Here is a 20,078-nt window from a genome sequence, read left to right on the forward strand (position 1 = left end):
AGCAGGCATTGGCGGTTGGACTTTATATACAGTAGCAGCCACTCGAGGCGGGTTCTTGCTACTAAGCAACTGTATTCCCTTCTATTCCAGTCTGACTTCAAGTGCATCGATTCAAGGAGTTGACAGGTTGAATTGAAACTCACTGACTCGAAGTGACTAGCGCTCCAGGCTCCAATTGGTAAAGAGCTCGCTCTATTGTGAGTTACGCATTCAACTGCTTCTGATGGTGCTGACTGACCAGCTGATCTACGCCATTGTCTCCAGTCCACACTTCTAGTCGAGTACGATCCAGCCCCCCGATCAGTATAGACAATCTTGCAAATTAGTGTCAAAGAGAGAAACTATCTTGACAAAGCCTACCTGGATACGGTCCTGATTCTAGTTGCCGAGTGTGATGATCTTCTGAGCAGAGTTTCTACCCGAAACCCTCCTGCTAGACGCGTTACTTCGCCTTGGCTTTAATCGTATGCCCGGGATAATTCTTTTCTCATTGATGTATATACAATTGCAAGAAAAGATCGGATTCAGAAAAGTCACAAAAGAAATTGGAGCAGAAACGAACGAAGAAATGGAAAGAAAATGTGAAAAGAGCCATGTATAGAGACCTAATCTCGTTGGCCAGAGTGGGACTACCTTTCCACACGTCAGGAGCCTGCCCTGATGTGTTTGCTGCTGGGCTCACCCGATACTCACTCGCCTCTGCCATCTAAGCGCTGAAGGTCGAGTTGATCGGGCCGAACTTGATGTTGGAGAAGGTGACGGAAGCGTCGGGGTGCGCCGCCTCAACCGTCTTGGGGTCACCCTCGCCGGTCTCGCAAGTGCCGCGGGCAACACCGGGGTCGGTCACAGTGGCGTTGGTGGGGTAGTGGCTATCCAGCCACTCCATGCTGGAGTAGGAGTCATCCCACAGACTCATGATGAGGACCATGGACGAGAGGGCGTCGCCCATCTTGGTGAGTCCCTGGTGGTCTCCGAAGATGTCTTCGTCTCCAAAGGCCTTCTTCTGAGCCGTGCAGAAGTCGGAGGTGATCGAGTTGCCGGAGACGCCACTGATCTCGGACGCGGCGTTGGCAATCACGTTGCCGTTCTGCACGTAGTAGCGGCGGATCTCGGACAGGGAGCCCGAGCTGCCCTTGATGAACTGGGTGACGACCGTCATCTTCGAGTTGGAGTCGACAATCTTGCCGGGGCCGAAGAACGAATCGTTGCCCATGCGGTAGGTGTTGAAGTCGCAGCCGTCGGGGTCGCAGGTGCCCGCGTAGCGGCTGGAGGAGTAGGTTCCGCCGCAGGCGTCGCCGTCGCACATTACCTGGGTCGCTGAGTCGCAGGGGTGCGGAGTGAATGCGGTCGAGATCTTGTTCGCTTCCCAGATGTCCATCTCCGGGCAGCAGGAGCCGTGGTTGCCGACGCCGGAGTTGGAGTTGCTGGTCGACGGGGTCCAACCTTCCACGTTCGCCTGGTTTATCTCACGTCAACTGGGTTTGAAGTGGTAGTCCAGTGGGGAAATGATACTGACCTGTCCATCAATGAATTTCAGATCCCGCGGGCACTGGGAATCGCAGTATCCTGTTCCATATTTGGCACCGGCCTTGTTGGCCGGGAATCGGGACACTCCACCGTCGGCGTCCATGGCGGTGAAGTACAAGGCACCGTTCAGTCCACAAGGGAGGTTGGACACGTCGACATCGAAGGTAAACTCGGCGTCCAAGAGGTCGAATGTCTGGTACTTCTCATCGCTAGTGTCCATGAGGTAGAGACGCGAGCCGACATTGGACCCGGTGACGAACTTGAGCGTCAACGCGTCACCGCTGGTGGTGACGCCGTAGGTGCCTTCATAGTCGGCGCCATCCAGTGCACAGTTTGAAGCACAGGTCTCATCATCGGGGCACAAAGTAGCATCCCACTAGGGAACGTGTCAGTCAATTGCTGCAATAAAGCCGGCGCTTTCACACGACTTACAGTGTTCCCAGTGTAGCAGTTTGTGTAGCCTTCCACGGAGTGAACCCAGCGCCAGTTGGAATCAATGACCACGGAAGCACTCTGCTCTGTGCAGCTGCCAGCAGCAGTACACTTCTGCCAGGTCAGAGCAGGATGGGTCTCCGCAGTCGAGGTTCCGGCCTGTTGAGCGCGGGCTGCGCCCCAGAGCGCAGAGAAGAGCAAGGCGCGTTGATACATTGTTCTCGGATAGTTCGCTGAGTCGATTGTTGTTTGTGCTTGATTGTCTGTCCTGCAGAGATGTTGAACGGACTTGACTAGGGGACTTCTTGCCTTTTATATCTCTTTTGGTCGTTGGAAGCCATCGCTCTTGAATGGTGCTGAAGCTCAAATCTGTCTCGCAACGGTACAACGGACCGCTATACCGTCGATAGAATGTTTCGGAATATAGTTGCTTTCCTATTCTGTGCAGCAAGGACTACCTCCGTCCCATAGAAAGGCAGTGAGCGCCTCGCTATGCCCGGAAAGTGGATCCCAGGCGGCAATTACCGTGTGTTGTTGAATTCGATTGATTAGACCTGCGCTTCATAATCCACTGGGTTTCAAGATTGCCATGCCGGAGATTACTCCGAGCTATTTCAGTCATCTGCAATGTCCTGATTCTGCGAGTTCGATCCTGCTATACCACTGTCCATTGCCGCATCGGATGCGGAAAGTTAGGCCAGAAGGATTGATACCATAATTCTTCGTCTCTGGAGCGGGCTTAGTCTCAGGTTAGTTTCACTTTAAAAACCAGCACTCCACTGAAAGAAGCGGTCGTTTGTGTTCCTTGTGAAACACAAATAGAAAGCTTCAGTCCAAGCTTTGTTGTAATGGCTGTATAGCTAGGTTACGAATCGAAGGAACGTCTCAATTGTATTCTGGGTGTCATCAAAAGGATTCGACTGATGTTCGATTAATCACTATGCGAATGGCGATGTGGCAGATGTGGCGTTGGTTGGGCGTCGACCGGTCCCTCCCCAATCGGCGACCCTAATCAATTAATTTGTTATATTCAGGGTTCACTTTGACCTTGTCGATCGTCGGGGTGCGGGGAACGAGATTCCATCAATGACTTCGACTTTGGCTTGAACATAGCATCCGTCTTGCAGGTGGCTGAACGGGGGGCGCCCTTGGCTCCGATCAAAGCCGATAGGAGCATCGATTTTAATTGGACACTTTCTCATTCCACCTCATCTCACTTAATTCGCATCAAAGTTTCCCCACAGTGGACTAGAGGGCGGCTGCGGGTTGGCATCTCAGACACTTTGATGTTTCATGGCGGTGTGATACATCGCCCGATGTCGGAAGTCCAGCAGACAACCTTTGTTTCTGTAGCCGCTTTCATCCCTTCATTTCCTGATCTAATTGAAGCTCATTTTGACAGCGGCTGATGTGGGGGGAAGGTTTGAGGCATGGGGACATATTTTCTCGGTATAACGAGCCAAATGCCAGTGGTAAGAGTACATCGTCTGATGAAGCCGGCATAAGCCATGGCGCTGTACCTTGCAGATCGCTTCCCAGTTATGGCTAGGTGCCGTCCAACGGCTGTCCAATTTAAGTGGGTAGTAATCTCCATTTAGCCGAAAATGCCCTTTTCAGAAGTACACGGAGGTAATCTCCGCGACTTTGTCGAGACGGGGGGGGAGGGCTGAGGTTGCTGCTGACTGGTCTTATTCTCTATGAAGAGCGCTTCATCGGCAATGTGTTTGTTGCCTGTTGCTGTGCGTGTTGCCAAGCTGGTATTCATCCTCATGTACAGAACCCTCAGATCTCATGACTTTTGTACCTTGGCGAGTTGGTTCTACGCATGCGCATGGACAGGAAGAGGGCCTTGGCGAATGGTGATACCTCACAGGTTGACTAGGGTGGTGTAGCCTCGTGGTGTTGTGCATGGGTATCCTTGGAACTGGGGTGGTGGGACCATATTGTCGGCCCTAGTATCCTCCACATGTTTTTCTTTCATGCTGGTCATGACTGCCTGAAGTGATTCGGCAGTATCACGGCATTTAGCTATCCTTGTCGTCCCATTCTGCCTCTGTGCGTTCCGTGGCAAGAATACGTATGCCATAGTCCTTCGGCATGGGTATATATGTTATCGATCGTTTGTGGGTTGACAGGTGAAACTATGAGATGACATCTCACCCGATGTCTTTCAGAGATAAATCACTGCCTGTCTTCCTTAATGATGATGAGCATTTCGTATAGACTTGTCAGCTCTGATGATGACTGCGAAGAGACACTGACTGCTGCTTGATGCCGGTCGAAGGAGCCTCGGCTGTGGAAGGCACATGACTTGGCTTATCTCTTATCGGAGTCCCGGTGACAATCCTTCGGCCCGAAGAGGAATAGTCAGCCCAAGGCCAACAAGTGGTTAACATCACTAACATCCACCACATATCTGCCCGCTGCCAACTTCCTGTTGTTGCTCGATTTTCATTCTATTCAGCCTGCATTTCGTTTTTCACTTTAGCCACCTCTTGCATTCTCCTTTTCTTGTAGTTTTGAATTACATCATAGACATCATTCATAGACGAGAGACATGGCTTGGTACAATCAAACCGTCGACTCCCTCTCCGATTTCTTGGCAAGCCACCGCAGTCAACTTCCCCTCCTGGCTGCAACAGGGGCCTCGTTGACTGCGGCTTTTGTCCTGCGCTCGCTTCTATCGGACTCCCAGCCGGAGGGGAATGTCTATCGCTCCCCTCTTGCCAAGGTCAAGGCCTTGTCGGATGCGGAAAACCGCGAGCTTCCTCTGCCTATCGACGTTCTTCCCGGGGCCCGGGATGTGCCCACCAGTTTTGGTGGCTCAATGCGTGTATATGAGTGGGGCCCGGAGGATGGCCCCAGGGTCCTCTTGATCCACGGCATTACGACCCCTTGTATCGCATTAGGCGGGTTAGCCCATGCCCTGGTCGATCGAGGGTGCCGTGTAATGCTCTTCGACCTGTAGGTGAACTGCCGAACGGTGCCACAATGAGGACTGCTAACAGGTGCCTCTAGTTTCGGAAGAGGGTATTCCGATTGTCCCTCGGATCTGCCACAAGATGGCACGTTGTGGAATCGACAGATCTGGTCTGCCATCAACTCGTCTCCCATCTTCAAGAGGCCGGGGGATCTCTGCCTGGTCGGCTACTCATTAGGCGGCGGTATCGCGGCGAATTTCGCGGCTTTCCATCCTCAGGCTATTTCCTCGTTGGTTCTCCTTGCGCCTGCTGGTTTGATTCGTGATTCTCGGATCAGCTTTCAATCTCAGCTTCTCTACTCGCACGACTGGATACCAGAGAGACTACTGAAGTTCTTCGTCCGTCGTCGCCTACGCGCGGGTCCGTTGACATCCAAACCTGCGAACAAGAAGCTCAGTGCAGAAGATGCGTTGGTCGAAGAACTTCCCAATCAAGGTGCGACGGAGGTACAGCGACTGTCTCGGGCTTACACACATGTGAATGTCCCCAGCACAGTCAAGTGGCAGGTGGATGAGCATCCCGGTTTTGTGCATGCTTTCATGTCCAGCATGCGGTATGGGCCAATTCTGCAGCAGCGCCAACTGAAAGTATGGAAGCAGCTGGGAGACTGGCTTGCCACGGGGAAGAAGGCTGGCTCGGATGCGATCCCCGGTCTTCCCCATGACAAGGTTCTCATTATGTATGGCGAGCACGACGCGGTCATTGTGAAAGACGATCTCGTGCCCGATGCCACTGCAGCACTACAAGGCCTCGCGAGCTTTAAGTCCTACGATGCAGGCCATGAGTTCCCAAGCACAAAGTACGATGATGTGGCTCAATACATGATGGAATTTCTGAAGCTCAATGCGTCGACAAATGAAACTATCTGAAAGGCACGGCCCTATTATGATGACCCCGACATGTCTCTTTCATCTTCTCGATATATGCTGCTCGGCAGCGCCCTGCGATGAACAAGATCTCTAATAGACTCTGTACATAGATAAATCTTCCTGCTATTTATACCTTCCCACATTTGAAATACTCGCATTATGCTGTGACCTGACATGAAACATCTTTACCGTTTTCCGAGAACCTTTTCTGTCGCTTCAAGTTGGCTTGAGAGCCGCGACGCGTGCTCGGAGCGATCATGCATTCGTGCTCGCGCAAAGTATGGCTCATCCGCTGCTGGGGACTGCGTGAAGCGCTCCACCATACCTCCGCTGGTGCCATCCGGAAGGCGGCTCAGATTTTCAGCGCTGAGACTGTTGCTGACTCCGTTGCCAGTTCTATTGACAGCTGTCAGCATGAGAAGAGCGGCAAGAGTGAAATGAATCACTAACTTTTGTGTTTGCTTGTTTTCAGAAGACATTGCTGACTGTTCGATATAGGGTTGATCTCGGCAGTAACAGATGTGAGATATGGAAGACCGCAGCCGGAGGATATTTTCGAAAAGATTGCAAGTGTTCAAAGCAATGCTAACCGGTCGGTTGATGGAAACGTGAGGTGTGGATATAAGTGCTGTGATAGAGGTAGGCTTGTTTTTTGTTCTTTGGATTAATTTATGGGGCTCGATGATGCTGATGATATTTAGCAAGAAGGACGGTGGTATTCTGCCTTTATATACCCAACGAGACAGCCACCAAGCTTCAAGCTTTACCGACGCCGACGAGTGAAACAGAGAATGTGAAACAAAAATAGACCAGGATGACTTTGACTCAAGTTGGGATATGACGGTCCGGAACCGAAAGTGGTGAGATTATAGCCACAAATGTCGTTTGAAGATGGAAAGAGAAGGGCTTGCAACGTAACTTGTGTGACATAGGAAGATAGGGATCTTCAGTTTGTCTCTTTCAACCGACTTGTGATTTCACCACGAGCAAGGCAAACCGGTTTTGAACGGGCTGGGAGTTCAGGGAAGGGTCCGGAGTTACCGTTTGTGTCTCTCCCTATGTGCCACGAATGGTAGCTAAAATTTGCGATAGCGATCTGTCGAGCTGCTGCGTCCAACTAGACGAACTAGAACAAGGAGAGTTCGCTTTGTCCCCGGCGTCTAGGGAAATGATTACCGAGTCACCTTAAGGAGGATAACCTCATAAGTTGGATTCTGTATGGGTGAGCTTGATAGGCGTACTCCGGGGAACCCATGAACGATCGTCAGCATGGCGCATATCGGGCACATGAACCGAATGAGGGTGTAAATGATCAATCAGCATGCATACACCGATGCGATGCTGGTCATGACGGCCAGCCAACGGCGCTTGTTATTGGCTGTCAAAGGCATCCGGGCAGGGGGTCGGAAGGGCTGAAACCTCGACATCCGATTCTCGCACCCCCGCTTGAAAAGGGTTGTGTCATGGATCTAGACCGTACTGACGCAGATGCTATCAATGTCATAGTCTTGAGCGCGATCTCAGACCAGGGATCACACGGTTTACACCAAACTGAAAAGGGATCAGGGATTAAGATCTCTGTGCATCGGCTGTGATCCACCGATAGGGTCAAAACGGGGTCGATCCCATCACAGTAATCACGCACTGCCCCAGGGGATGGCAGTGTCAGTGCTTTTCGCCCTGACTCTTTCACGCTGCTGCAGCTCTCATCTTACTCCTACCTTGTTTTCGGCCATAACCTTATTCAGCCACGATAAGCTACCTCGTAAGCTAACGGCCCCTGTGCCTCCGACAGGATAACGGTATCCTTGCATTGGAGACACTGTATGTACGTACACCTGGCACGACCTGGCAGATGACAATGACTCAGGTTGCAGGCGCAGCTAAACTAACTTCTGCTACAATGTCTGTAGGTTAGAGAACGTCGACGAGTAAACCCTAGGCTGTCTTTGTTATTTTCTCGGTCGGCTGAAATGTCAGAATTAGCGGTCTTCTGGCTTGGCTACTGATCACCTTTGATCTTGTCGATTTCCTTTTCTTCTGCATTCCTCCTTGTCAAGGAATCCAGTTATGCTGACATCACGATCCTGGCTAAGCGTTGCTCCTGAAATTTCACGATTAATTGTGCTGCGCCGGAATGAGGATATTCAAAGCTAAGCCTCGTTCTATCCTAGCTTGCTGCCGCTGGACAGTACGTGTACATACGCCTCAAAGTACGTCTACTCATTCCAGTGTGGTGGTGGTCAAAAAGGGGATTTCCACGACGGATCACGCGAGAAAAAAGCAATTGGCAGTTCTATAATTGGCTGCAAATCCCGGTGCTCGATATGACCACAGCAAATAATGGGCGAACTATGGACTTCTCACGAGCTGAACCCTGCACCAATGGACAGAGCACTTCGTATCTGATTGGTGAACGGTAGTGATCGACGGAAGTGAAGCCGAGCCTGGCTGCCTCCTGAGCATGGGGTTACCACAACGCTGGGTTCGGGTTCGCGTCGCAAAGCCTTTATGCTAGTGCACAGCACAAAAGTTGAATAAACCCAGGGCTTTCGGGTACGGGAGCCGAAAGGGGCTTGCAACTGGTGTTTTGTTGTTTCACTTGTGTATCTCTCAACCCCCCCTGAATACGCCCGCTCTAGTTACGGTCACCCCCTTGCTGCTTTCTCCGCGGGCAGGTGTCGGAATCAATACTAGTCTCCGTGCTCTGCGAGAAACAGAACGCGGGGATATTGACTATCTCGGACAGGCTCCGAGAGAGTTATCGATGCATTGCTTGCCCTTGAAGCGGATTGCTTTCCCAAGTGCGATTGCAAGCAACCCAATTGAAAGCAGACGATACCCCTCGCTTTGACTTTCTTGCAAGGACATCGCCGTACGCCTTGTCCGTCTAACTGAGATTAGTATCTGCAGCAAGTGGACTGTGCAAGATATGCTTGGCCTAAGCTCTGGCAACCTTATCTCTCTAAGCGATGATCTACCACCATCATAATCATCTGGTCTGAGCTTTTCTTGGCGGGAATCTGGCCGTCTCCACCAGCCTAAACCTTCTAATACCTTGATTTCATGTGTACTGTTCACTAGGTGATGTTGAGAGGTCATACCAACCACCATCTGTTGTGAGCGTGAATGAGGGAAGCTTGTTGTCCACGATCGGTCCAAGCCAGCTCAAGACCTTAAAAAAAGGGCTGCGAGCTTGATGATGCTACAATCCTTCAGACCACCTCGCAGGGACGGAGTTAAGCTGCCATTTTACGAACCGAGCCGGAGAATGGCAGCTGCCGTGCCGGAAGCAACGTATGGACCTTCACGGCAAGGAGCGACTGCTCGCCAGGGGTTGTATTCATTGCACGGCTCTTTTAGTTGGGAACTCGATTATCAGTCAACTCGATTCATCACTCATCACACCCACTCTGCCGCTTGTCGGCTCGATGACCGCACCTCGTCGATCTTATCCCAATGAGAGCGTATGAAACGGCGTGGCCGGACTTCGGGAGGATGATTATTTCGCCTGTCCTGCATCTCTTTCCCATATACTGTACTGTACCAGTCGTTTTTGCTTTTTCCCATCCGCAAAAGCATCCTTTCTTTGGTCTTTTCGGCCCCTTCCAACCGCCACCAAATGAGCATGACAAGCAGTCATGACCCCCACCGACATGCGCAGCAGGGTAGATGAAACAACCGCGCAAGGCCTTTACGTCAACAAACAGGAATGGGATGACGCCAACGCTGATGAGTTCTCTGAGTGTGCATGTCTAAGACGACTCTTCTTGAGTCATTGTACGGAGTACTCCGTACCTGATCTTCATTGCTGCCTTTCCGCCCTTTGATTCCTCTCCTTTTCCCGTCAGGCATGCGCCCACGGCAGACACTTTAGGTAATGATTTACCTCCCTTTCGTTGCGACCAACAGGTCTTATTTGTAGGAAGAACAATACCGGGTGGTTATTTCCCGAGCCGCGCCCCTTAACGAACAAGGTTCCAAGCAGCAAAGAATGAGTACTCAGCCTCTACTCATGCTGGGAGGCTTAGAGACGTTACACAGACATCTCCAAGCGAAGAGGTCCGACTTCCGATATCACGTCGACTTCGTATCCGTCCCTGTTTGGAGAATGTCGAATACGTGACTGGCGGGTTAATCCGACTGAGAATTAGCCTGACCACTAATTAACCAGCCAATCCCTGGACCCTTGAATGGTTCGTGACGACCCTCAAGTGGAGCTAACGGTCTCGACTACGCACATACTTACGATTCTCTACGAACGGCGGGGCTGGCCTTCTAATGCATCATATCGGCCTATCCACGATCGCGAAACACTTTCGCTTCTTCTTACCATCTTAGGAGGGAGTCACGATGAATGAACGCGCTACTGCCTGACCCTTGGAACATATGAAACATGCAATTGTCAGCCCGACATACCTGGTCATTGTTCGTTTAGGCTCAGAGATACAATCGCAAGACTGAACCTCAATGGCGCTATGCTAGCGCATGTCTCAGCTGTCAGCACGCGTGCGCCATATCAGAATCATCGGGTCTACAGACCGCATTGCTAGCATGCAACACGGGATCATCCATGCAAATGCAATGCATCAAGAAATTGGCCCCTCGACTAGATGTCAGTCCCACATGATGGGCGCATTGTGATCCTGGGCTGCGGCGTGATGCGATCTGCAGAGACCCATGGTATGACGGGTAGCATGTGCTGGGCATCTGGTCCGGAAGATGCACTCGATGATAGTGAAGCGATATCTGCATGCTTCCGTTGCCACCAGCGACTCAGAATGCGCAGTAAGCTCGTCTGCTGAACCAGTGGGTCTCGATTGCAGCATGGCTGGCTCAACCTCACGCCTCTCGTGTGAGCTACACAAGAATGTGACAACGGCTTTTGCCGTTTTATCTGGTGTTCTGTTCGAGTTGAGACGCATGAGATAAGGCATGCGGCACTCACCTGATCTTACGACATGTACGAGGCGCGTGATCCAAATTTGCGAATGGGTTCAAGCAGGATGAAAGGCAAGGCAAGATGATTGATTGTCATGCAAAGACAAGCATGCATCCAGTCATCGATTTCGAATCGATCGAAGAGACTTGGACTGATTACAGGATAGCAGAGCTGACAACGCCTGCTCGACCACAACTCCGGCATTTAGCTTTTGATAAGATCATACACTCTGAAACCAAGAAGCCTATCGTGACTCGCGTAAATCACTAGCTATTCCCCACATTTGAGTCATAGGTCCAGAATGCTTGAATGCACTGTGCCCACATGGTCGGAGCCGACGAACGGCACCCTGCTAGAAGGATATGGTCAAGAGAGTGGAGCCTGTAAACGATGCAAGGCAACTGATAAGGCAACGGGAGGGTTTGCGTAGCTCTTGTCCTTTCCAGTATAGACCAAAGACTGTCTGACTCAATTGCAGAGCTTCGCTTCAAATCAAGCAGGAGCTTACCCCGCCAGCCGCTTATACCATTCGTGTCATCAGTCGGCTATACTCGGACGTAGGCCTGATTGCGGGAGACGATATATGCCACAGATCCAATGCACACATTCAGCAATAGGTTTATCTTGCAGAATCTGGGCTGTGGACGCATGTGACTCTCTCTTTGTCCCAGGGTATCCGCTGCAGGAGCTGTACATGCATGCAGAGTGGTCTCAAGTTTTGAATTCTGGATGGTAGACCACCAAAGCAAGGCGTCGTCGCGAGACGTCAATGATCGGCGGATCGCTCCAGTTATCGGGCAGGATCTAATCAGTGCTTTCGATGGACGCTCTTTGTATATGAGAAGGCCGTGGGAGATGAAAATAGCCGTATGCAAGAATTCTACTGCCTAGGTGACCATATGGTTGTTGCGATGGCGAGGCAATCTCGCTCGAGGTTGCGGGCTCAGGGCTCTGGGGGCTTGTGGTTGCGACCTTTAACGCAAGCATAGAGCACAAGAGTGGTATGGCAGAGTCTCTTGTGATTTGTCTTATCTCTTTCAGGATATCACGCTGGGAGACACAGAAGTCCCTAAGCAGTAGTCTCTTCGAGCGGGTTTGTATACCTGGAGATTCGTGACAAGGTAGAAGCTGCCGTCATGCCTGTGTTGGAGCCTCGAAGTTGACTGGCTGCTATGATGATATTTCAAAAGGGCAGCGAAAGGAAATGAAGAATCAACCAGAATTGTGGCTTGAGGACAGAGTCATGACATGAGAGTTACGAGAAGTATGGCAGTCAACTTCTGCCTCAGGCAAGCAGCCCCTCACGTGGTGCCTAATCCGTGTTGGGTAAGATGGCCGTATATCCGGCTGTACCTTATCGCATCTCCCACCATCACCTTCGCTTCTATCTACACAAGGCTACATGTTTGTTTATTGTTGTGCAAATCAATAGACTTGTACCCCCTGAAACAGGGCTTTTGCTCTCTCACAAACCATTCCCAGCATCTGCTGAACGGCCATGTGTCGGATCTGCGGGGTAAAACACCTTTGTTAGTCGATTGGGCCTGTAGTCACGGCCTCCGGTCTGGTCTGGATGAATCATCAATAGGTATACTTCCAAAGACAGTCCTAGTACATCTTAGACCTGGGCTTTTCCAAGTAAGCAATCCGCTAACACAGTCCCGTAGATTGAAAAGCCAAAGCGCGATACACACCCAGCATGGATCCCAAAGCATCATCATCACTCGGCCGTATCCAGAAAGCCGTCTGGGACGGCAAACTGCCGCTGCACATCACCCTGGCCCCATCCGAAAGCCGAACCTTTGATCAAACAGACCCATATCTTGTACTTCTCTTTCCTCTCCGGGGTTCACAAAATGCGAATCGAAACACTAACCGAGGAAAGATCTCCCACCCGCGCATCGCCTACCTCCCCTCTCTCCTCCCCCGACTGCGGGACTTCTTTGCGCCCTCCCTCATCCACCCCACCTCCAGCCCGCACGAAGGCTGGTTCTCCTTCGAGGGCGTCCCCCTGAAGTGGCACTACCCCATCGGACTCCTGTATGACCTGTACGCGGGCGCCGACCCGGCCTCGAAGGCGGGCGGCACCGAGCCCGACCTCCTCTCCGCCGCCAGCGCCGACGAGGACCCCCTCCCCTGGCGGCTGACCGTGCACTTCAGCGACTGGCCCGACGAGGAGCTGGTGCGGCTTGACGCGGACGGGATGGTCATGCACGACGCGTTCATCAACAGCGTCAAGGAGGCGGATTTCCTGCGCAACGGCACGGCGAAGGGGATCATGGCGCTGTCCAAGGAGGATTCCGCGGGCCTGTGGACGGCGGTGCGAGATGGTCTGCATGCCCTTCTCCTTCCCCCCCCCAAAAGCCCTTGTTGTGCTGAGTACTTGGATTTGACATGTGTACTTGGGGAAGGAAAAACTAACGTGGATAGCAGTGGACCTCCCCGCCTTCCAACGCATCTCCAACATCCTCCTCCCACCGCCCAACCAACCCTTCCGCAATGTGCCCGTCCGCTTCTTCCTGCCGTTGCCCCCGGATTCGGACTCCCCTTCGCTGAAGGTGGTCCAGTCGCCTATCCCGCCGGTGATCGCCCCGTCGTCGGCGTCGGTGTCGACGTCGATGAGTGTCGCGGCGAGTCAGTCGCTGATGATGGCCGCCGCGCGCGGGGCGCCGCAGGTCCAGACGGTCGGATCGGCGCTGCATGCGCTGCTGCCGAACCTGTTTCCGAGTCGTAGAACGCCCGTGCTGGCGAAGCCGGTGCTCCATGGGGCGGCTGTGCCGATGGCGGCGCCGGTGGAGGAGCTGGTAAGGTGTTCGGCGTATGGCGATGGATGGGTTTATGTGGTGGTGCGGATGATGGGGTAGTAGGCCTTTGGGGGCGTCCTTTGGGGAAGCTTGCTTTGCCGCCTGCTAGCGATGTCTTGGGACAGGAGCTTTAGATACCAAACGCTTCACCGGACTCGGCATCCTCATTGATAGTGTAGTGTTGGAATCTGCCCGATTCGTCCTCGGGCGTTGTCAATCGATGAAGGTTTACAAGATACAGTCCAGCTTGTTTGAGTCACGATCGTAGGGAAGGAAATCCAGGGGTTTGATCAAATGATATGATCTTATCGATGCACGTATTTATATACGCAGGTAAAGCCGATGGGTTTGGGTTCGAAATACTGCACTGTAGCGCTCACGCACATGCTCCCGACAGGATTCAGCTACATACTCAAGCATCCTTCCACATCCTCACCAGCTGGCCACCAAGGGCTACTCCTGGATCTCCATAACATCCTGCCCCGAGGATACGTGGCTCATCATGATGCAGTAGATGTTACAACATGCCTGAATTCCCCCAGCTTCCGAAATCCTGTTCCAGCTTGTTGATTACGTGCCCCTCACACCCCTAATTGAGCCCGTACGCCGCGAACTCAGGATTCATCCAGCCCAGCGGCATCTGCGTATTGAACAGCTGCCACATAAGCCAGTCGCTCGACGCGCTGCTTCCCGGATCCACGATCCCGGAAGCCTCTTGGCTCATGCCGTGCGCTACGAAGCCCTCGTGGGTAGAGAGATGGCCTGTTTCCATGGCCCCATTCGTGGCGCGGGCCACTGCTGGCGTCGATGGAAGGCGACCCTCGGCGGTGCCAGCCCCAACCCCCTGTGGTACAGCCCCAGCATCTGGAGTCTGGAACAGCGGCTCGCATAGTCGCGCAAGGGACGTCAAGAGGTCGAGGAGTTTCTGGAGGTGCGGGTCATGCTTACACTGCGACAGGGTTTGGACGATACTTTGCACCAGGTCGTAATCGGATCGATCGAGGGAGCCGATGATGTTGCAGAAGAGAACGAAGAAGGGGCTTAGTGGGTAGAAGAGTAAGGTCCTTGTGCTTTATTAGCGGCCGTAGTTTTCATCGGCCGTCGGTGTTGTACGCACCATGTGAGAAACGACGGATATGGGTCGTTGAACCCCGGCATTTCGGCGTGGTGCTGCTGGAGGTACTGGAACGCTTCCAGCGATCGTCGCGCGCAGAGCAGGGTCTCCTTGTGGACCATCGGACTGAAGGAGCACCGCAGCCGGGTCCGGTAGATCTCCACGAGCACGGCATAGTAGCAGAAGTCGGCACCGATCCAGTCCAGCTCTATGGGTCTGTGGAGCGAGCTGCGGTTCTGCATCCGCTGTCAGCGTACTGTTGGTGGATACGGGTTGCGGAAAGCCTTACGCCATGCAAGTCTGGAAGGAGTCGTCGCATCCTAGTCTCGAGACTGTCGATGACTTCCATGATTTGTCGATTTGATTTGCGCTTTTCATGAGCGGGTATGGAGAGTAGTTCGCCTTGGATCTGAGCGATCTCAAGACAGGTCCGAAAGAGGGAGCCATATGGTAGCGAGGAGTCGAAGCCGACGAGATCTGTGGGAGGAACAAGAAGGTCCGGCAAAGAGGTGGGTCGGCCCATCAGGGAACTAAGGGATTTATCGAGGAAAAAGCACCACAACAACGCATTCTGAATGTCTTTCTGCACCACGGAGGGAGAGGGAATGTCTTGGGTCCTGTGGTAGCCGAGCGCTGTGATTTGACGAGCGCAATACGAGTTGAGTATCCAGCACTGGTTGACTCTACCAAGATGTTGCATCAGTAGGGCCTATATGCGGAGCATGTTAATGATCAAGTGTAGCATCTTTTGCATGCGCACACGACTCACACTGGATAGTAGAGCCTGTATAAAAAGAAGGCTGGGAGGAGCGAGGATGTCAAGTTTGTGAATGCTCTGCACGGCTGCAACTATGTAGGTGGAGGCGGATTGAAAGAGCCGCCGTTTCAGCGTGGAGCTGGTTGTGCTCCTGGCCAAGTTGAAAAAGTGGAATATTGCCTTGACATAGATGCAGACGGAGAGTCGGTGGAACACCTGGCCCTTGCAGTTTTCGTCGAGTACCTCGGCAGCCATTTTTTCAAATGACTCTTCGGAGATATGATCGGGCCACTGATAACCTTCCCTACTTGTCGACCCTGGAGACTGTCAGTTGATAATGCCATACGATGAGACAGCCTATACTTACCAGGAAGCAGCATGAAGAGCAGCTCTTGGGGCGGGGCTTCTGGAACTGCAATGCTGGGATCCACAGAAAACCCTTCCTCGGCAGATGTGCTTGACTCCACCGGCGCCGCGTCTGCCATCTGACTGACTAGATCGAGCGCGGCCTTGAGAACAGACTGCTGTTCATGGCTGATATGTCGACAGTCATCAAGCACCACTTCAATGATACTTCTGGCTTGCACGGCGTGATAGTTCGAGCTGTCAGTGCCAGCAGGCGAATTGAGGTCGCCACGGGAGGTCTGGTCATGTTCGCCCGGCATGTCCGCACGTGGCTGCTTGCGGGGTCTCTGTTCTTCTGTTCTTATCCCAGGGCTGGCTCCTAGGTCGATGTGTCTAGCTCTGTCAACTGGTCAGCCGGCTGGGATAAGAGCCAGAGTTTGGGAAGAGCTTGCACCCTTGAGGCTGAGCTACGGGTCTTTCCAGGCGAAGTATGGTTTCCGCTGATCCAGTGGCACTAGCAGACAGTAACTTAGCGGTGACCGTGGTAGTAGTTTTAGGCCACCGAGGCCGCGAACCTTGTGAAAGATCGTTTGCGCGATGTTCTTCCGCGACGAAGACGCTGGCACTCGACACCAACGTCTACACAATTCGAGCAGTTTCTCTGTCTGTTACATCTGATCTGTTGGTTGTGTGAGTACAATATAGATGGTGACGTATATAGTGTATATAGTGCCAGACCAAACCTTTTTAGAATGGCATAGATCGCACTAAGACATCGAGTCAGCCTGGGGGTCTAGACCGATGCATGAGAATATGGGATTCGGGAGATAGGGACAGCGTAGAGAACATACTGCTGGCAGTATATCATCGAAGACTGCGAAGCTCTGTGACATTGCGATTCATTTTCCATCCCCGCTACAGGTCGATTGGATTGGATTCATGAGAGTGGTTGTAGAAGATGAAATTAAGACACGGGCAGCCGCGCGAACTGGGCGGAATGGGAGAAACCTTTGCGCGGCTGACCAATGACACATTATCATCATCAGATACTATACTTCCTCTCCACCACAAACAGATGATCAAGAATATACATGCTTTCGTGATTCTGGCGATTCTGAGAGAATTCTGAAAATATTGTTCTTTGGGATAATTGTAACTCCCGTCCAATCTATGCTATACTGCCAGGGACTGGACTGGACTGTACAATAAGCGAAGCCAACGTCATCAGCCGTGCCAGTAATCATAAAACCACTCCCCTGAGGGACACTAAGCTGATCCTGTGTCTGATCCCTTGAGATAGACCCAATTCTTAATCAAGAGCTTCTAGACCTTCAGCCTTAGAAACAATCTCTGATCTAGGCTGATGCTTCGAGTTGTCTTTTGGTCGAGGACCCACTTTCCTGAAATATTCGGACTTCCGGAAGACCATATCTAGTACGGAGTAAGTTAACTGGTCATGCATTTGATATCTCTATCCAAAATACGCTCTACACGATAACCAAGATCACCAAGGAATCTCCTCCCCGCGATAAATCTCCGACCCGGCAACATGGATATTCCTAAACGTCCCGTTCGACTGCTCATCCGCCGCCACAATCACCTCCAGCACAGCCTTTGCACCCTGGGACACGGTGAGGTCGGCCCCACTGCCCCCCATATCGGTTTGCAGCCACTTTTGCCCAACCCCCTATTAGCCTTGAACCGGCAGAAGAACATGGAAAAACCAGTTAACTCACCCCCGGATGCACCGCCATAAACACAAACCCGTCCGCCTCGTAGGACAGAGCATACTGCACCGTCAACGCATTCAGCGCCGCCTTGCTGATCTTGTACGCCGGCAGCTTGGCGTAATCGTTTTCGCGCGCGCGGGCCATCGAGCCGTACTGGCTTGAGCTACATCCCGTGCGAATCAGCATTGCAAGAAGAAACGTACCCAGAACGCAGCACCAGAGAAAGTGAGGAAAGCAGGGATCAGACGAACATGTTAATAACCTTCTTCACCGAGGATCCGCCCTGCATGAGCGGCAGGTAGGCGCGGGTGACGTTATGCGTGCCCGTCACGTTGACCGAGAGGGTCAGGGCGAGGTCCGCCGAGGAGCTAGATATCCAGTTCGAGTCAGTACGCATATTTCAGATGTTATCGGCCCATGGGAAACGAAGTTGGGTGAAGAGGAGACTCACACCAACCCAGCCTTCTCCTGCGTCTCCCCAATGACCCCGGCGCAGTTGACCAGGATCTCGAGCTTCCGATCCCCGAGTATCGCTCGCACCGCCTCCGCGGACCGGACGACGCTGGCCTCGTCGGTGATGTCCAGCGCGACGAACGCCACGCGGCTCTGCTCGCGCGCGATGACCGCCTCCAGCGCTGGGGTGGATGTCCGGGCGGCGGCGATGATGAGGCCGTTCTCGGGGAGGAGGGCGGCGAATTGCTGGATGAGCTCGAGGCCGAGGCCGCGGGAGCTGCCGGTGATGAGGATGGTGGACATCTTTTGCAGTGCAGGTTGATGTTGTAGGGATGTAGACAAGTAATCAGGGACGGTATCTCAGTTATTTATGAGGATCAATGCAAAAGGCCGATTGGAGCTGTCAGCGAGGCCTCTATCAAGTGGATCTCGTCCCAAGTGAGTTGTTGACAAGTCCGTCTTTTTGTTAGGTGTCGCCGCGGACCGGACCCATTAGGCAGTCTCCTTGGGACCCTTTTTCCGCTCTGAAGGGAAGCGCTTCCCGAGGGTTCCGAAGCCGAAACTTGTCGTTCCGGACGGAATTAATCTGTAGGTACAGTACGTACTATATGCCAGCATTTGTCTGCGGCTGTAATGTTCATAGCACGATAGAGGTACCGTTATTCAAGAAGGAGGGACATCACAGTAAGTTCTTCAGGATCTAACTCAATCTTAGTGTCTCCTTCGACAAGGATTAGACTCCTAGATAGGTTATGAACCGGGCTGTCGGATCTAGATTTACATGCCGAACTCCCTCCGGGCCCGTGGGCCACCTTTCCCAAGTCGTCCGGATCTCCGTGCAGTACTTGGGATTACTGCTTCTAAAGGAAGGAAGTCCAAAGACCACCGGGATGGCAAAAGAGGACTCCCGAAAACAGTCATTATTCATTCATGAAAGATGCCATGTAGAAACTACAAATACAGTCCGCAATCCCTCGCTCCATAAAAGAAATGCTCACCAAAAAGGCCTCACTCCACGGCATGCTCCGTCCCCTTCTCCCCAAGCTCATGCTCACGCTCACCCATCGACTCCGAGTTCCGTCTAAGCTCACAGCTCACCGATCAGCCCACTTTCCCACAACCCAATGAACATTTGTCTAGTCAGTGAAGAAACATACCGCGCATTAAACTCCTGGATCATACTCGCCATATTCCCCGCCCCGCTCGATCGCCGATCCGGGTGGTCGTTGGCCGCGCCCCCGAAACTGCCTAACAGCTCGTTGATTCCTGCAACGATGTCCAGGGCCGTCAGTCAGCATCCACTCTACTACAATCCCACCACATGTTCATCGAGATAATCAGTGGGTGGACACATACGCTGCTGATCCTGATGCCTCTCCGCCTCAGCCAGTTCGCGCTGCGCGGAACTCTTGCGGCGGTCGCGCTTGAGGTGGCCGTATTTCTGGACGAGGTCCATGGTGCTGTATTTATCTTCTAGGTTCTTTTCTTTGGGAGGAAAGAGGGGGTTGTGATGATTGTATCTTGGATAGATAGAGTTCTATTTCAAGTGACAATAAGTCGACTGACAGGCAAGTCACTAGCCAGGACCAACTATGCTCTATATACCAAGTCGACGACGGTCATTGCATCATCGCAATCCACTAAGCCCTCCAATCATCATATGATTCCCGCATTCCGAGGCAAATCAGTCATCGACACGCACCCATGGAGGTGGCCTGGGTGCCAATAACATGATCCCGGATCGAGATCTACGTTGACAATGGAAAGGTTGGTGGGGAGAGGGCTGTTTTCGCCTCTTCAGGACCAAAGATCGTGCGTCATAGTGGCTGTGTGTGTTTTATACTCGGTACACCAGCGGGGTTGCGTTCCGCTTGCAAAGCCAAGCCAAGCCAGACCTCAACGATCGACGGGAGGTGATGCCCGGATGACATTACTCCACTTGGCGTGACGACCCCGGATTTTTTCCAGCTGATTGGGGTATTCGATCATTATGTTCTGGAAACGAACTATAATCGTCTTGTGCGAAGCATAATTTGTGAGGTGTGCGGGTGTTCACCTCCGGATTTGGCTGGGCGCACAACCACGGCTTTTGCCACACTGCCAGCGGCTGGTTTGGCTGGAACG

General features: G+C 52.6%; 8 protein-coding genes across 8 annotated transcripts; 2 read left to right on the plus strand and 6 right to left on the minus strand.

Moving 5' to 3' along the window:
- Nucleotides 1–706: 706 nt before the first annotated feature.
- On the minus strand, nt 707–2,175 carry BO86DRAFT_312369 (glycoside hydrolase family 7 protein; the record flags this gene model as incomplete). The annotated part of the gene is made up of 3 exons (XM_025667951.1): nt 707–1,456; nt 1,517–1,903; nt 1,960–2,175. The coding sequence occupies 3 exons, from the start codon at nt 2,173–2,175 to the stop codon at nt 707–709; spliced, it is 1,353 nt and encodes a 450-aa protein (XP_025527918.1).
- Nucleotides 2,176–4,128: 1,953 nt separating this feature from the next.
- BO86DRAFT_338304 (alpha/beta hydrolase) lies at nt 4,129–5,993 on the plus strand. Its single transcript, XM_025668979.1, has 2 exons — nt 4,129–4,923; nt 4,978–5,993. The coding sequence occupies exons 1-2, from the start codon at nt 4,517–4,519 to the stop codon at nt 5,807–5,809; spliced, it is 1,239 nt and encodes a 412-aa protein (XP_025527919.1). The 5' UTR covers nt 4,129–4,516; the 3' UTR covers nt 5,810–5,993.
- A 1-nt stretch (nt 5,994) lies between these two features.
- On the minus strand, nt 5,995–6,225 carry BO86DRAFT_312569 (uncharacterized protein; the record flags this gene model as incomplete). Its single annotated transcript, XM_025667961.1, has 1 exon — nt 5,995–6,225. One exon carries the CDS (start codon nt 6,223–6,225, stop codon nt 5,995–5,997), a length of 231 nt encoding a protein of 76 aa, XP_025527920.1.
- Nucleotides 6,226–12,138: 5,913 nt separating this feature from the next.
- Nucleotides 12,139–13,747, plus strand: BO86DRAFT_389030 (autophagy protein 5). The gene is made up of 4 exons (XM_025672020.1): nt 12,139–12,339; nt 12,419–12,576; nt 12,637–13,081; nt 13,185–13,747. Exons 2-4 carry the CDS (start codon nt 12,451–12,453, stop codon nt 13,613–13,615), a joined length of 1,002 nt encoding a protein of 333 aa, XP_025527921.1. The 5' UTR covers nt 12,139–12,339; nt 12,419–12,450; the 3' UTR covers nt 13,616–13,747.
- Nucleotides 13,748–14,134: 387 nt separating this feature from the next.
- Nucleotides 14,135–16,278, minus strand: BO86DRAFT_86822 (fungal specific transcription factor domain-containing protein). The gene is made up of 6 exons (XM_025677748.1): nt 16,224–16,278; nt 15,794–16,170; nt 15,439–15,743; nt 14,959–15,378; nt 14,673–14,905; nt 14,135–14,619 (listed from the first exon to the last, which is right to left on the minus strand). Exons 2-6 carry the CDS (start codon nt 16,089–16,091, stop codon nt 14,145–14,147), a joined length of 1,731 nt encoding a protein of 576 aa, XP_025527922.1. The 5' UTR covers nt 16,092–16,170; nt 16,224–16,278; the 3' UTR covers nt 14,135–14,144.
- Nucleotides 16,235–16,679, minus strand: BO86DRAFT_86833 (uncharacterized protein). The gene is made up of 2 exons (XM_025677749.1): nt 16,623–16,679; nt 16,235–16,538 (listed from the first exon to the last, which is right to left on the minus strand). The coding sequence occupies exons 1-2, from the start codon at nt 16,637–16,639 to the stop codon at nt 16,325–16,327; spliced, it is 231 nt and encodes a 76-aa protein (XP_025527923.1). The 5' UTR covers nt 16,640–16,679; the 3' UTR covers nt 16,235–16,324.
- A 542-nt stretch (nt 16,680–17,221) lies between these two features.
- Nucleotides 17,222–18,257, minus strand: BO86DRAFT_361730 (SDR family oxidoreductase; the record flags this gene model as incomplete). The annotated part of the gene is made up of 4 exons (XM_025669878.1): nt 17,222–17,443; nt 17,508–17,664; nt 17,753–17,869; nt 17,959–18,257. 4 exons carry the CDS (start codon nt 18,255–18,257, stop codon nt 17,276–17,278), a joined length of 741 nt encoding a protein of 246 aa, XP_025527924.1. The 3' UTR covers nt 17,222–17,275.
- A 672-nt stretch (nt 18,258–18,929) lies between these two features.
- BO86DRAFT_86857 (uncharacterized protein) lies at nt 18,930–19,647 on the minus strand. Its single transcript, XM_025677750.1, has 2 exons — nt 19,311–19,647; nt 18,930–19,220 (listed from the first exon to the last, which is right to left on the minus strand). The coding sequence occupies exons 1-2, from the start codon at nt 19,408–19,410 to the stop codon at nt 19,042–19,044; spliced, it is 279 nt and encodes a 92-aa protein (XP_025527925.1). The 5' UTR covers nt 19,411–19,647; the 3' UTR covers nt 18,930–19,041.
- Between the last annotated feature and the right edge of the window lie 431 nt (nt 19,648–20,078).

The sequence above is a fragment of the Aspergillus japonicus genome (assembly GCF_003184785.1).
Source record: "Aspergillus japonicus CBS 114.51 unplaced genomic scaffold BO86scaffold_22, whole genome shotgun sequence".
Lineage (NCBI taxonomy): Eukaryota > Fungi > Ascomycota > Eurotiomycetes > Eurotiales > Aspergillaceae > Aspergillus > Aspergillus japonicus.

Excerpts from the sequence above, each read along its gene's own strand:
- BO86DRAFT_338304 (XM_025668979.1), top strand. The coding sequence starts at position 4,517 with ATGGCTTGGTACAATCAAACCGTCGACTCCCTCTCCGATTTCTTGGCA. Across the intron at positions 4,924-4,977 it reads CGTGTAATGCTCTTCGACCT|TTTCGGAAGAGGGTATTCCG; the intron begins GTAGGTGAACTG and ends AGGTGCCTCTAG.
- BO86DRAFT_389030 (XM_025672020.1), top strand. The coding sequence starts at position 12,451 with ATGGATCCCAAAGCATCATCATCACTCGGCCGTATCCAGAAAGCCGTC. Across the intron at positions 12,577-12,636 it reads ATCAAACAGACCCATATCTT|ATCTCCCACCCGCGCATCGC; the intron begins GTACTTCTCTTT and ends AACCGAGGAAAG. Across the intron at positions 13,082-13,184 it reads GTGGACGGCGGTGCGAGATG|TGGACCTCCCCGCCTTCCAA; the intron begins GTCTGCATGCCC and ends CGTGGATAGCAG.
- BO86DRAFT_86822 (XM_025677748.1), bottom strand. The coding sequence starts at position 16,091 with ATGCCGGGCGAACATGACCAGACCTCCCGTGGCGACCTCAATTCGCCT. Across the intron at positions 15,744-15,793 it reads GCTCTTCATGCTGCTTCCTG|GGTCGACAAGTAGGGAAGGT; the intron begins GTAAGTATAGGC and ends GACAGTCTCCAG. Across the intron at positions 14,620-14,672 it reads TATCCGTCGTTTCTCACATG|GACCTTACTCTTCTACCCAC; the intron begins GTGCGTACAACA and ends ATAAAGCACAAG.
- BO86DRAFT_86857 (XM_025677750.1), bottom strand. The coding sequence starts at position 19,410 with ATGGACCTCGTCCAGAAATACGGCCACCTCAAGCGCGACCGCCGCAAG. Across the intron at positions 19,221-19,310 it reads GAGGCATCAGGATCAGCAGC|GAATCAACGAGCTGTTAGGC; the intron begins GTATGTGTCCAC and ends ACATCGTTGCAG.